The 12,500-nt window shown below is 37.2% G+C and overlaps 1 protein-coding gene across 1 annotated transcript in view; it reads right to left on the bottom strand.

Annotated features, from left to right (window-relative positions):
* Positions 1-2,707: 2,707 nt before the first annotated feature.
* Positions 2,708-12,500, bottom strand: part of LOC124948793 (5'-3' exoribonuclease 2 homolog) — a 24,890-nt gene continuing 15,097 nt past the window's right edge. Inside the window, exons 16-17 of the mRNA XM_047492973.1 lie at positions 3,773-4,014; positions 2,708-3,243 (exon numbers count right to left, since the gene is read on the bottom strand). Of these exons, the coding sequence (XP_047348929.1) occupies positions 3,184-3,243; positions 3,773-4,014 (302 nt within the window). The 3' untranslated portion in view covers positions 2,708-3,183. The remainder of the gene's footprint in view (positions 3,244-3,772; positions 4,015-12,500) is intronic.

The following is a 12,500-nucleotide window of genomic DNA, read 5'->3' on the forward strand; positions in this document are numbered from 1 at the left end:
CGGGCGAAATCACGCGAAGAATTATTATAAAGGGATTTTTCTCGCAAGATTCGAATCTTTATCGTAAAAGATCATAATTTGCTATTCTTTATTTATAAAAGCACAATCTTTCCTCTCCCCTTCCCCTCCCCCCTTCCCGTCCTACGCTCCGTTTTAATCCTTGACTCGTACTACTTGCGTCGACAAAAGCATCCATGGAAATTCCTTCCTTCGGTTTCCGAACAAACGCCGGTATCGAATCGAGTTCGCACAAGGATTCGTCGTTCTCGTTGGCACAAACACCTACCCGTATGAAACCAGAGTGAACGCATTACACGCAAGCGACGGCTCGTACTCGATGATGATGTAAAGGCCGCATTGTGTCCTGCACCGTTGAGAGAACTCGAGAATAAAGAGAGGCAAGAGAGAGAGAGAGAGAGAGAGAGAGAGAGAGAAAGAGAAATAGATATAGATAGAGAGAGAGAGAGAGAGAGAGAGAGACAAAGAGAGAGAGAGAGACAAAAAGATAGAGAGATAGAGAGAGAAGAAAAGATAGAGGGAGACACACCGCGACCACTAACGTAGGGTAGATCCCGGCGCGGATAAAGCTTTATTTCATCAAAGGGACAACGAGAAAGCCAAGATAACACCGCACAGTGTACGATAAAGAGAGATAGAATGATAGATAGGTACGTGTAATATACCGAACATCCATCCAAGCTTTTGCGGTAAATCTCATATAGAAGAAAGGAAGAGAGAAAGAGAGAGAGAGAGAGAGAGAGACAGAAAGAGAGAGAGAAGAATTATCGCTTATTTAAAAATAAATCTTTAATATAAAATCGTTTTTATTATAAAACTAAATCTCAGCTAATTTCATAGGGTTTTGTTCAATGAATAAAACAAAGATGTGAAGAATAATAAGAAGAAGCTTGAATGTAAAGGTACATTGTCTTATGCGGGTTATCGGAAATATCGGCTTATAGTAACCTATATAGAAAGAGGGGAGAGGAGAGACCAGTGAAACCTTTCATGCGGGTCTATTGCGAATTAAACGAAGGGTAAAAGTAGACGCTAACTTTGCTAAACTCTGCCACCAAGGAAGTTATTGAAGACTATTAAAGGAGAATAATATATTAACTATTCTAAGATCGAACAAATTGAAAAGATATTGGATTTCCAAATGTTTCGTTTAAAAATTTGGAGAAAAACTTAAAAAAAATTTGTTTCGTAATTAAAAGTTAATCGTTTTAAAATCTTTTTTATTCAAATCGATCTCGATATAAGTTAGACGGAGAACAAATGAACGAAATAAAGGGGAAGGGAAAAAAGAGAGGTAAAGAAGCTGCAAGTTGCCTGGACACTTTTTTCTTTTTTTTTTTTTTTTTTTCAGCGAAGAAATCGCGCGCATCCATTCACGCAGTACGCGGACTGCCTCTGCTTTAGCTATGTTGGATCCAGATTTCAGGGTGACGATAGTAAGAGAATAAGGAGAAAAAGGGAGAAAGAAAGAGAGAGAGAGAGAAAGAGAGAGAAAAAACTGGAGAAGAGAAAGAAAAAAGAAAGAGAGAGAGAGAGAACAAGAGCGCTGCGCGCTATTGTTTTCTCGAGTGGCACTCTCTGGTTCAATGCTCGCTCGGCTCCCGGTACCAGATGTGCAAGAGACCGTCTGGTTTCTTCCTTCGTACGTTGCGTTACGATATATCTTATGTTACTGCCTTTTCTTTGTATAACTTCATCAAAATCAAGATCCGAGTCGATATCGTCTTAATATACTCAAAATAACTCACGTTCTTCATAAATTGTATGACATTTTTGTTTCTTGCTCTTGCCTTCTTTTATTTTCTTCTTTCTTTTTATTATTATTATTCCCCATGCAAATACGTATGTTGTTATGATTAGATATAATAAGGGTGAACCGAGGTAAAGGGTTTAAGGATTAATCAATATAACACACGTCTCTAATTTAATAGATTATTTTATAGCGGATAATGTATATTATTTGTATGTTTATGTACAATATGAACAATAACTATTTGCCTATCGTAATACAATCGTTAAACACAACTGCCATCGAACAGATCGGCCGATTGTCTTGCGTTTTACCTACAAAGACATTCGTATAAAAAGTAAGACGATAAAACGATTAGAATGTTATGATAGTCGAGAGAAATTTTTTTTCTAGATTGAAATAAAAAGAAGAAAAAAAAAAAAAGAGAAAAATATTCTATAATAAAAATATGAATATGATAAACGACAATATTACTGTATTCAAGAAGTATGAAATATTATGCAAATTAATTGATATTTAAGATTAATGGTTTCAATAGAGAGATATGTAACGAAAAATAGATCGCAAGCGAAAACGAATCGTATCTAGAAAAATTTTTCAACAGATTCCATACAAAAAAAATATAAGATATATATTAAACATTTATTGAATATATAAATCCACACATATTGAAAACAATCACATATATAACAAATGCATTATAATTTGTAAACTAAATAAATGTATGTTTTAATTTTAATGTTTAGATTAGACTCGTTTTGAATGCTTTCTTAGATTTAATTAACATATCATTCTCTTATGAATTATAAACAAATATATATATATATATATATATATATATATATATATATATATATGTATTTGTGATTATATATATATATATATATATGTATTTGTTATTATATATATATATATATGTATGTATGTATATATATATATATATATATATATATATAATATCTCTCATTAAAAAAACCCTTTTTGTTCCCTTGATAAATTGCTTCAAGTTAACATAAATTTATATATATAAAAAAAAACGAACACAATTTTTTTTGCAGATTGCAATTTTTTTTCCTGATTCTAATCTACATACATATGAAATTATGCATTTATTATGTACGATGTATGTTTAACACGTAAGAACTACATCGAATGCTATGGCGTTCGAACGCTATCGTGAACACAGATATGTTACTCTCTATCATCTTTTAAAATAAAAGATGGTTCGATTGTTAATAATAACAAAAAGGTTAATAAGAATTATTCACATCGGCATTATAATCATACGTTCCGCTATTTTATTACACTGTTAATTCGATTATCTAATTTAATCTATTATGCGATTTAAAAAGACATAAAATAGAATATAAAAAAATATCAGAGCGAACGTCATGAAAAGGATAAAAGTAATTCATTTATCGTCTCCACCCACTACTTCCTCCGCTACCACCTCCATATCGATCAGAATTGCCATTCTAAAATAACAAAAAATTAGATTAATATAAGTAGATGTAGATATATAATTATGAAGCAAGAAATTTCGAATAAACAAACTATTTACGAGAAACGAGTCAGTAATTATGAAAATGATCCAAATCATATATTTCTTATTTTCAGATATTTTGACATTTTAGTTTGAATTATTCAAAAATTATATTTCTATGATGACAAACAGAAAAAAATAAGTAATATAAGTATATTTATTTTTGAAAAATAATTCTTCTATGTAATTTACAAATATATACATTTTAAGAATAACGTACGACAAAATTGTCATTTAATATCTGAAATAGCAGACTACCTTCACAATTACTGGCTCAAATGTCAAGGATTTTTATAAACCAATCGGAAAAGTAAAAGTTAATATATACAACGTCATAATCGATATATATATATATATATATATATATATATATATATATTTAAAATTTAATTTCTAAATTTCCATTAAAATTCTAAGATTCAAAAATTATAACGATTATCGAAATAATAAAAATAACTTACCCTTTGTTGATAACCATGATAATTTTTCTGAGAAGATTGATAATTGTTTCCATTTCGGGCTTGATGTTGCTGGTGTGAGTAAGGATGTCTTTGTTGCTGGCGATATTCTATGGATCTGTGTTGAAGATACTGAGGTGCCGGACCATAGCCACTAGCCCATGGCCCCGACGATAACGAGGAGGATCCACTTGAACTAGCGGTGTTATATCCTCCCGATCTCGATTGATATCCACTATGATATCCTGAAGTATAAAAAATAGATTGATTTGCCAAATGAACGAACAAACATGTATAACATTAATATATATATACATTTATCCGAGGTATTATTAATACCTTATAAATATATAAAAAATATGAGATATTATATATCATATATACTATTAGAATACTTAATAAAAAAAAATTCCTATAATATATATTTATAACAATAATACATATATAAGTATAAAATAATACCTCAAATAAAAAATTACATTCATAGGTCAAATCTACATATATGTCTAATATATATATTAGTATAGACAAATAATTTTAACACAGATCAAATAATAAAGAGCTAAACAAATAAAAGTTTATTCATCTATTAATAATTAGAAATATCATAAATCGAACATTAAGGTAGCTGAACGCAAGCTTTATGAATTTACCAAGTAGACGCGATTAAGAATCTCTACCCAGCCCTACGATATCGAAGTATTTACTACCTTCTACGAGGCGTTGAAGAGAGAGAGAGAGAGAGAGAGAGAGAGAGAGAGAGAGAGAGAAAGAAAGAAATAGACAATATTCGAACGTAGGTGAATGGGAACGTGCCGGCGCGTGTCCTGCCATCCATCAAATAATACAGAACGCGTGTTGTATGACGTCGCGACTACTAGAAAAAGAGAGAAGATCGTGTGAGGGAGTGAGCAAGGAGGAGAAGAAGAGGGAGACGCATCGTGTTTGTCAGCATCACGAAACGTCATAACGTCGCTTGGCAATGCTAATAACGGATTTTCGAAAGGGCAACATGCAGCACGCGGCAGCGTTCACCAAGTTCATCGCTTCATGAAACGTGCTTCGCCTTGTACATTCGTCTATTCGAATCCTTTCATTTTTTTCTTTCCTTCTTTCTTTTTTCCTATACGCCTACGCGCGTTCTACGAGCAGGACGGCGGAAAAGAAAAAATAAAAGGAAAAAGAAAAGAGAAAAAAAATGGAAAAGAAAAAAAGAAGAAATTAAGGGCACGATATAATGATCGCGCTGACAAAAGAACAAAAAGCGCCGACCCTTCTTCCCTTTCTCTTTCTCTTTCTCTTTCTCTCTCTCTCTCTCTCTCTCTCTCTCTCTCTCTCTCTCTCTCTCTCTCTAACTCCTGCTTCTTCTTTTACTACTACTACCCTTATGAATATTTATAAGTCTGTTTGCGAAATGCGAAATCGTGCACTTTACCAAAGAGTCAAGGGGAATTTGAAATAAGAGAAACGATGTTAAGTGGGGATGGAGGTTTGAGAAAGAACATGAGTGATATTCGTTTGATGTATCCTGACCAAAGGAAGGATCGATTAATTTTCATCGAGATCTTACCTAATTACACAGTCAATTGAACGTGACGACATCGTTAACAAAGATCTATATTTCTTACATATTTGCGTACAAAAACACCGTCTACAATCTATATTAAAAGGATTACAAATTTCGATGAATTTATCAAAATACTAATCGTAATGAAAGAACTTCCGAGAATCGATTGGATCCATTTTTACAAAAACAAAGGATTTCAGTTTGAAATTCGTACAGAGTGAAATACATAGAGCCACAACGAATTACCTACGAAGTAAATCGGAAGACGGATTATCAGTGACGCACGATAAGCGTATAGTTTGGCTCAATCGAGCTCCTAATGGGAGGCGGCAAACAGCGTCGATACTATCGAGGGTCGAAGGGGTGGTCTCGTTCGTCGTACACGCCAGTTTATACGGTCCCCCGTTCTCTTCGACTACTACTAGTAGGCAAAGCCGTTGTGCTTCCGCCGTATTTCTCCTTGTATTCTCGCTCTCGCCCTCATTCGTTCTCTTTCTCTCTCTCTCTCTCTCTCTCTGTCTATCTGTCTGTCTGTCTATCTGTTTGTCTCTCTCTCGCTCAGCGGCCAACAATAACATCCCCCAGTGAATTCCAAGCAATACGTAGCAAGCAACGGGAACGGAACGCTAATCCTCACTCTCGTTCCCCGTAGCTCACCTCGGGTAGGCGCGCGAGGGCGCACCAGATAGAAGGATAGAGAAAGACAGAGAAGGTAGGATGGGTTTAACAGTTTACATGTCGGATCATCCCTCGTTATTGTTGCGTTTATGATAATAGGAGACGTACGGGACGCACGTCCGATCGTTCCAATCCCTCTTCTCGAAATCATCGAGCTGCACCAAAATCGTTACAGGCCCAAATGTACCCCCTTTTCTTTTCTTTTCCTTACCTACCTACCCAGCTACCTACCTACTTAATTAAGCTTTTCACTTTATGACGATAGAAAAAAAATAAAAATAAATAAATAAATAAAAAACAAAGGAAAAAAAATTTGTATACTCCTAATATTATCTCACAGCAAAAATTTCTATTTTTCATTTCATTTTATTTCGTTTTATTTCTTATTTTATTTTTTATTTTATAAATATAAACTAAATTATCTAGTTAACATTTATTCGCGAATAATAAACATCAGATTTCAGATGAACGAACTTTCAAGGTAGATTGATTAATTACAAACAAAGTAGATACCCAATGCGACTAGCAGCTATACCCAATGGAGATTCTGGGAAACGTACTGTTAAGTATCCACCACGTAATTACATATATTTGAAATCGGAGAGAAAGATTAAATGAGAGTGAACATGGCGAAAGAAAGAGAAAAAGAGAGAAATATTCGTTTATATGTACATTCATATAGATATATATATATATATATATATATATATATATATATATATATACATATATACATATATATATATGTAGGTAAATGCGCTTGTACTATATAGCTGCCTATCTGGCATGGGTATTGGATTGGATTGGATCGCCGCGTCAGCAATACAAACACTCGAAACCTCGATGTGGGTCGGTTTCTCTCTCTTTCTCTCTTTGCCAGTCCTGTTTCAAACTGAAATTACACTTTTCTGTTCCTACCCAACTTTTCCTCCCCGCGTTTCGATATTGCTTTGCACATTTTTTCTCTCCCGCTTTTCTCCTTCCTTCTCTTTTGTTCTTCCACCGATTTCGTTTCTATGAGAAAAAAATGTGGATCTACGAAACGATTGAAACGATCTCTAACAGAAGTTGTAAACTTTTTCGATATTCAATGAGAATAATCTTCTATCTTAGATCTTTTAATTCACAAAGATTTACTTTACAAAGTCGACGAAAAAAACCATATATACAAGACAATAAGAATTCATTTTCTAGGATTGAAAAATACGCAGCCGTTAAAATAGATAAAGAGAAATGACAAGTACAATGAGAGATATGGGGTTTTTCTTTTTTTCTTTCTTTCTTTTTTCTTTTTCTTTTCTTTTTTAGTTTTTTAGACAAAGAATTGGAATACTTTTACTGCATTTTCGTTGAGAGCGACGGAAAAAGAGAGAAATAGGAAGAGAGAGAGAGAGAGAGAGAGAGAGAGAGAGAGAGAGAGAGAGAGAGAAGTATGGCCAACCGACTAACTCGAATGAAAAGCCAGACATTGCTGGTTAAGAGACACTTTGTACACGCTTCTCCTAGCGCGTATCTGAGCACATAAAAAAAAGAGTTAGAGTAAGAAAAAAGAGAAAGAGAAAAAGGAAGAGAAAGAGAGAGAGAGAGAGAGAGAGAGAAGAGTCGCTTATTTAGCTTACCTTTTACTTACACGTGCTGTACAATGTTTACTTACACCCACCTAAGTATATAAGGCCAGAGGCACGACTCAAGAAGAATAATGTTTGTGTAAGACGAAAGGATAGCGATTTCTATAAAAAAAAAAAAGAAGAAAAAAGAAAAAGAAGACGAAAAGAAACGAAAAAAAGGGAGAGGCGGGAGGGGGGTAGAAAGTGTAGGGTCAAGGTTAACAAGTTACTCGTATGTAGATCAAACGAAATTATAGATAAAAGTAAACATTGATGTTTGCCAAGCTTGATTCCTAACTCGAGGTTATACATTAAGAATTATATTTCTAGTAAATTATCAACATTGAAAGTCTTGATAGACCGAAATTTATAGAGAAATTTTACGTTCTTCCGTCTTAGCGAATGCGTCCTTGAAGAAAAACGGTAGCTGCAGCGGCAAAATGGCGTAGCACTGCCTTCCAAGTACCACTCGCGCGCAATTTCTGACGTCTTTGTTCGCTAGCCCTTTCGTCATCCTCCCCCGCCCTATCCCCCTCCCCCTCAACCCCTCTTCCAAACTTTACTTTCCACCATTTGCGATCCAGCACATTCGATAGAACTCGTGGTCGTAAAAACGGCTACAAGCTACCGAACAGGAACGAAAAATAAAGAGGCCTTTCCCCCATGAAGCCAGTTAACTTGCCAGCCGACTCGAGAAAATAATTCCTCTTTCGCCTCTCATCCTGGGGCTAACCTTTTTTCTTCTACGTCCATGTCTCTCTTCCTTTCAATCTTCTTGCGCGACTTTTCGAAGCAGAGAAGGAGAGTGGACGAGAAAAAAAAAATGAAGAAAAAAGAAAGAAAGAAAGAAAGATTTCCCTCTTTCTCTCTTACTCTCTCCTTCGCTCTTTAGCCACTGGAAACGAAGGCCCTTGAAGACGGCCCTTCTAGCGCCTCGACGAGTCAGCCAGCGAAACTAAACGAAAGGAAAGGAAAAAAGAAGAAACGTTTACCCCCCACCTCTCACTCTCTCTCTCTCTCTCTCTCTCTCTCTCTCTCTCTCTCTCTCTCTCTCCCTCTCTCTCCCTCTGTCTCTGTTTTTCTCCTAAGCGCTCTTTCGACGAAGTGAAACGCTCGAGAGAAAAACGCTAGGCTGCGTGCAGGAGAGCGCGCACTCCTGCTTATTCTTCGCTTTTCTATTCGTGACGCGTATGCCGAAGAACAAAACCAACGTTTTCTTCCAGCAAAATTGTTACGGCCATTCTTCGATTCAATTGCCGATAAAATTCAAGTACGAGAGGGTAGGAAATTCTCTGATTTCTACGCATGATCACCATTCATGGATATTTTCTTCGTTACGAGAAGAAGCAAAAAATAATAAAAAGATGACCTTGGAGAAGAAGTAGAGGAGGAAGAAGAGGAAGAGGAGGAAAAAGAAGAAGAGGAGGAGGAAGAGGAGGAGGAGGAGGAAGAAAAAGAAGAAGAAGAAGAAAAAGAAGAAGAAGAAGAAGAAGAAGAAGAAGAAGAAGAAGAAGAAGAAGAAGAAGAAGAAGAAGAAGGTAGACAGGACATCGAATTTTGTTCGGTGGGTGTAGCGAGTTGCGGCACGGACTGCTGGTGCGGTACGGAAACTTTCTAAGTGGTGGAACGACGACGGGGTAAAGGTGGTATAGGGTAGAGGGTAAAGGCAGGGTATAGAGGAGGGAACGGAAAGAGCGACGATCGGACGAGGATGGAGAGAAACACTTGACCCTGCCTGCTTGCCGCACAGCCGATGCTGGCACAGCAAACCCCACCGTGCAACGTGCGTTAATAAACGCATCGAGATTGTGTTAGTTCCGTGTCTGTGTCCCCTTTCTCTGTCTCTGTCTTCCCCCCTCTCTCTTACCCTCCTCCTCTTTCTTCTTCCTTCACCCCTCAACCGCTACCGCCCCAGTGCGACGCGGCGTGGCGAATCTCCCTCGCGCCTTCCAACCTTTTCGCTCGCTGCGCACGCCTACCGTTCACCCACACTTCCTTCTACCCTCCTACGTAACCATCCTCCTTCTCCTTCTATTCCTCCTCCTCCTCCTCTTCATCTTCCTCCTCCACCTCTTCTTCTACCGCGCATGCGTCCCACAAGAAATTACGTGCGCGTGTGCGTTGGAACTACGCGTTACGTACGTCTCTGGAAGTATACGACCACACGCAAATATACACGATATCGCCGCACACTTATATACTTATGGATATATATATGTGTGTGTGTGTATGTGTGTGTGCGCGTGCGTGTGGGTATATACGCGCAAGAGGGCAACTCGGTGCGCACGGCCGCTCGCGAGTAACGTGTTGACTCTTCTGATCGTTCGGCTCCTAATTTATTTACAATTTTGCAAAGGGGGAAGTCGGATTGATTTGAACCCTATTTCGCGATATAATACGAGAGAGTAACCATCATGTAAGAAGGGAGAAAGAGAGAGAGAGAGAGAGAAAGAGAAACAGAAAGAAAGATAAATCTTTACTATTACTTTTACTAACTTTTACGATTTGATATCTTGGTATTATTTTATTTATTTATTTATTCATTCATTCATTCATTTATTTATTTATTTATTTACGTGATCGTTTCCGGAAAAAATAATTTCTCTTTTTTTTTTTTTTTCTTAGTAATTAATCGATTTAAATCTATATATGTAAATTTGCTATGTGAAAATGTAAATCGAACAAAATCGTATGTTCTTCTTTCAATTTAACGCATGAAGTCTTTCGAAGAAAAACAAGAGAAGAAAGAGAGGAGAGAAACGAGAGAGGAAAAGAAAGAGAGAGAGAGAGAGTGAGAGAGAGATAAAAAATTAGAAAGATAAAGATAGAGAAGGAGATAGATAGATAGATATATAGATTGGTAGATAGATAGATAGATAGATAGATAAATAGAGAGAGAGAGAGAGAGAGAGAGAGACAGAGAGAGAGAGAGACAGAGAGAGAGAGAGAGAGAGAGAGAGAGAGAGAGAGAGAGAAAAGCAGGGTACACTCGTGTCAGAAGCGACCAATAAATTTATCGAGCGGGTGTTGGCATGGAGACTGCCGGACAGAGCTCGGTTGGATGGTCCGGAGGGCGATGAGAGGCCACTCGAGAATCCTCCAGGAGCACGTCGCGGGGAAATTGGAGGCAGCCACCACGATGCTTCTACCGGTGCCCAGAAGGAGGAACGCGAAGAGCGAAAACGGATGAGAGAGAGAGAGAGAGAGAGAGAGAGAGAGAGAGAGAGAGAGAGAGAGAGAGAGAGAGAGAGAGAGAGAGAGAGTAAGAGAAAGCTAGAGAAGGAGAGAGAGAGAGAGAGAGAGAGAGAGAGAGAAAGAGAAAGAGAAAGCTAGAGAATGAGAGAGAGAGAGAGAAAAAGAGAAAGCTAGAGAATGAGAGAGAGAGAGAGAGAGAGAGAGAGTAGGAACGAAAGTACGTCGGAGGGTGGCCACCCTCTTGGCGGACCTCCTTTTCCATATTGTTGAGAAAGAGAAAGATAGAGAGAGAAAGACGAGGGGGTCGAGGGATATCGATTTCTCGCGGTGATCCAATCAACGACGGCGCCTTATCTGACGCCTTTATCGGCGCCTCCAACCTGCTTCTCGTGAAAGGTATTACACCGAGAGACCGATTTTATAATTTTTTTTTTTTTTAACCAATGACCAATCGAATACGATCCAATTGTATACGTTTATGTTATTTCCTTTATGTCAAACTCATCTTGTTAAAGATCCTCGTATATTGCAAGAATAAAACTGAAAAGGTAATATCAATTTGGTGCCCTTTTTCACGAAATACCGGATGATTCTTCGAGAGAAGTTTAAATCGAAGCAGCGACACAGCCAATATTTAACTACAGCGTACTCACTCGAGAATTTCTTTCGCCAACGGATAATGTTTAATTCATTAACCGCATTAATTATTCATCGACGATGACGAGAAACGCTGATTCCGATGGTTCTTCTCTCTCTCTCTCTCTCTCTCTCTCCTACTCTCTCTCTCTTTCTCTCTCTCTCATTCTCATTCTCTAACACTCGCTCTCGGTCCCTGTCTCTCCAAGCCGAAAAATATCGTCTCCAAGCAACGTCTCTTGTTGAAAACCGACTTGGGATCTCTCAAGAAGAGCGAGCGATCCTTATATCTCCGGTTTCTGTCGAATAAATCGTACTCCTCTCACTACGATATTTTAGATGCTTGAGTATTGGCTTCAGAGGAAGACATGTATACCTAATGGAGAGGGATGGACAATCAGAGAGACAGACGTTTCCGTATATACGAACAGAGTAATCCCTCTGATATTGTTCAGAAACAATAGGACGTCCGTCCCTAATTTGTACGGACTACCGATTACGTTTAAACACGACCCGTTAAATCGAACCATCTCTCTTTCTTGCTTGGTTGCTTTCTTTCTCTCTCTCTCTCCCTCTCCCTCTCCCCCCCCCCTCTCTCTCTCTTTCTTTCTCTTTCGTCAAAAGTCAATATTTTAGCATTCTGGTGAATGAAAGAGACGAATGAAAATACTGGAAAAAATTTGCCAACGTGGTTTGGTAGATACGACGGGAAATATATAAAGCTCTTAAAAAAAAAATTTATTTCTATTTTAATTAGCTTGCGAAATTCATTCATAATCAGTCGATATCAAATCGAGTCTCGATGATTACGATCATGTCAAGGCTAGATCAAGACCATCGAAGATATTTACATATATATATATGTATATATATATATATATATTATAAAACGATAAAATTATGAATTTATGTTAACATGAAACGGCTTTTAAACGATGAATATTTTTCATTTAACGTTCGATCTTACATTAATAGACTTTAGTCGAACATCAAAAATCCCTCGTAAGATTGGAGATCGAATACGAAGATATGGTTTACTACCTAGGAA

The sequence above is a fragment of the Vespa velutina genome, chromosome 1 (genome assembly GCF_912470025.1).
Source record: "Vespa velutina chromosome 1, iVesVel2.1, whole genome shotgun sequence".
NCBI classification, from domain to species: Eukaryota; Metazoa; Arthropoda; class Insecta; order Hymenoptera; family Vespidae; genus Vespa; species Vespa velutina.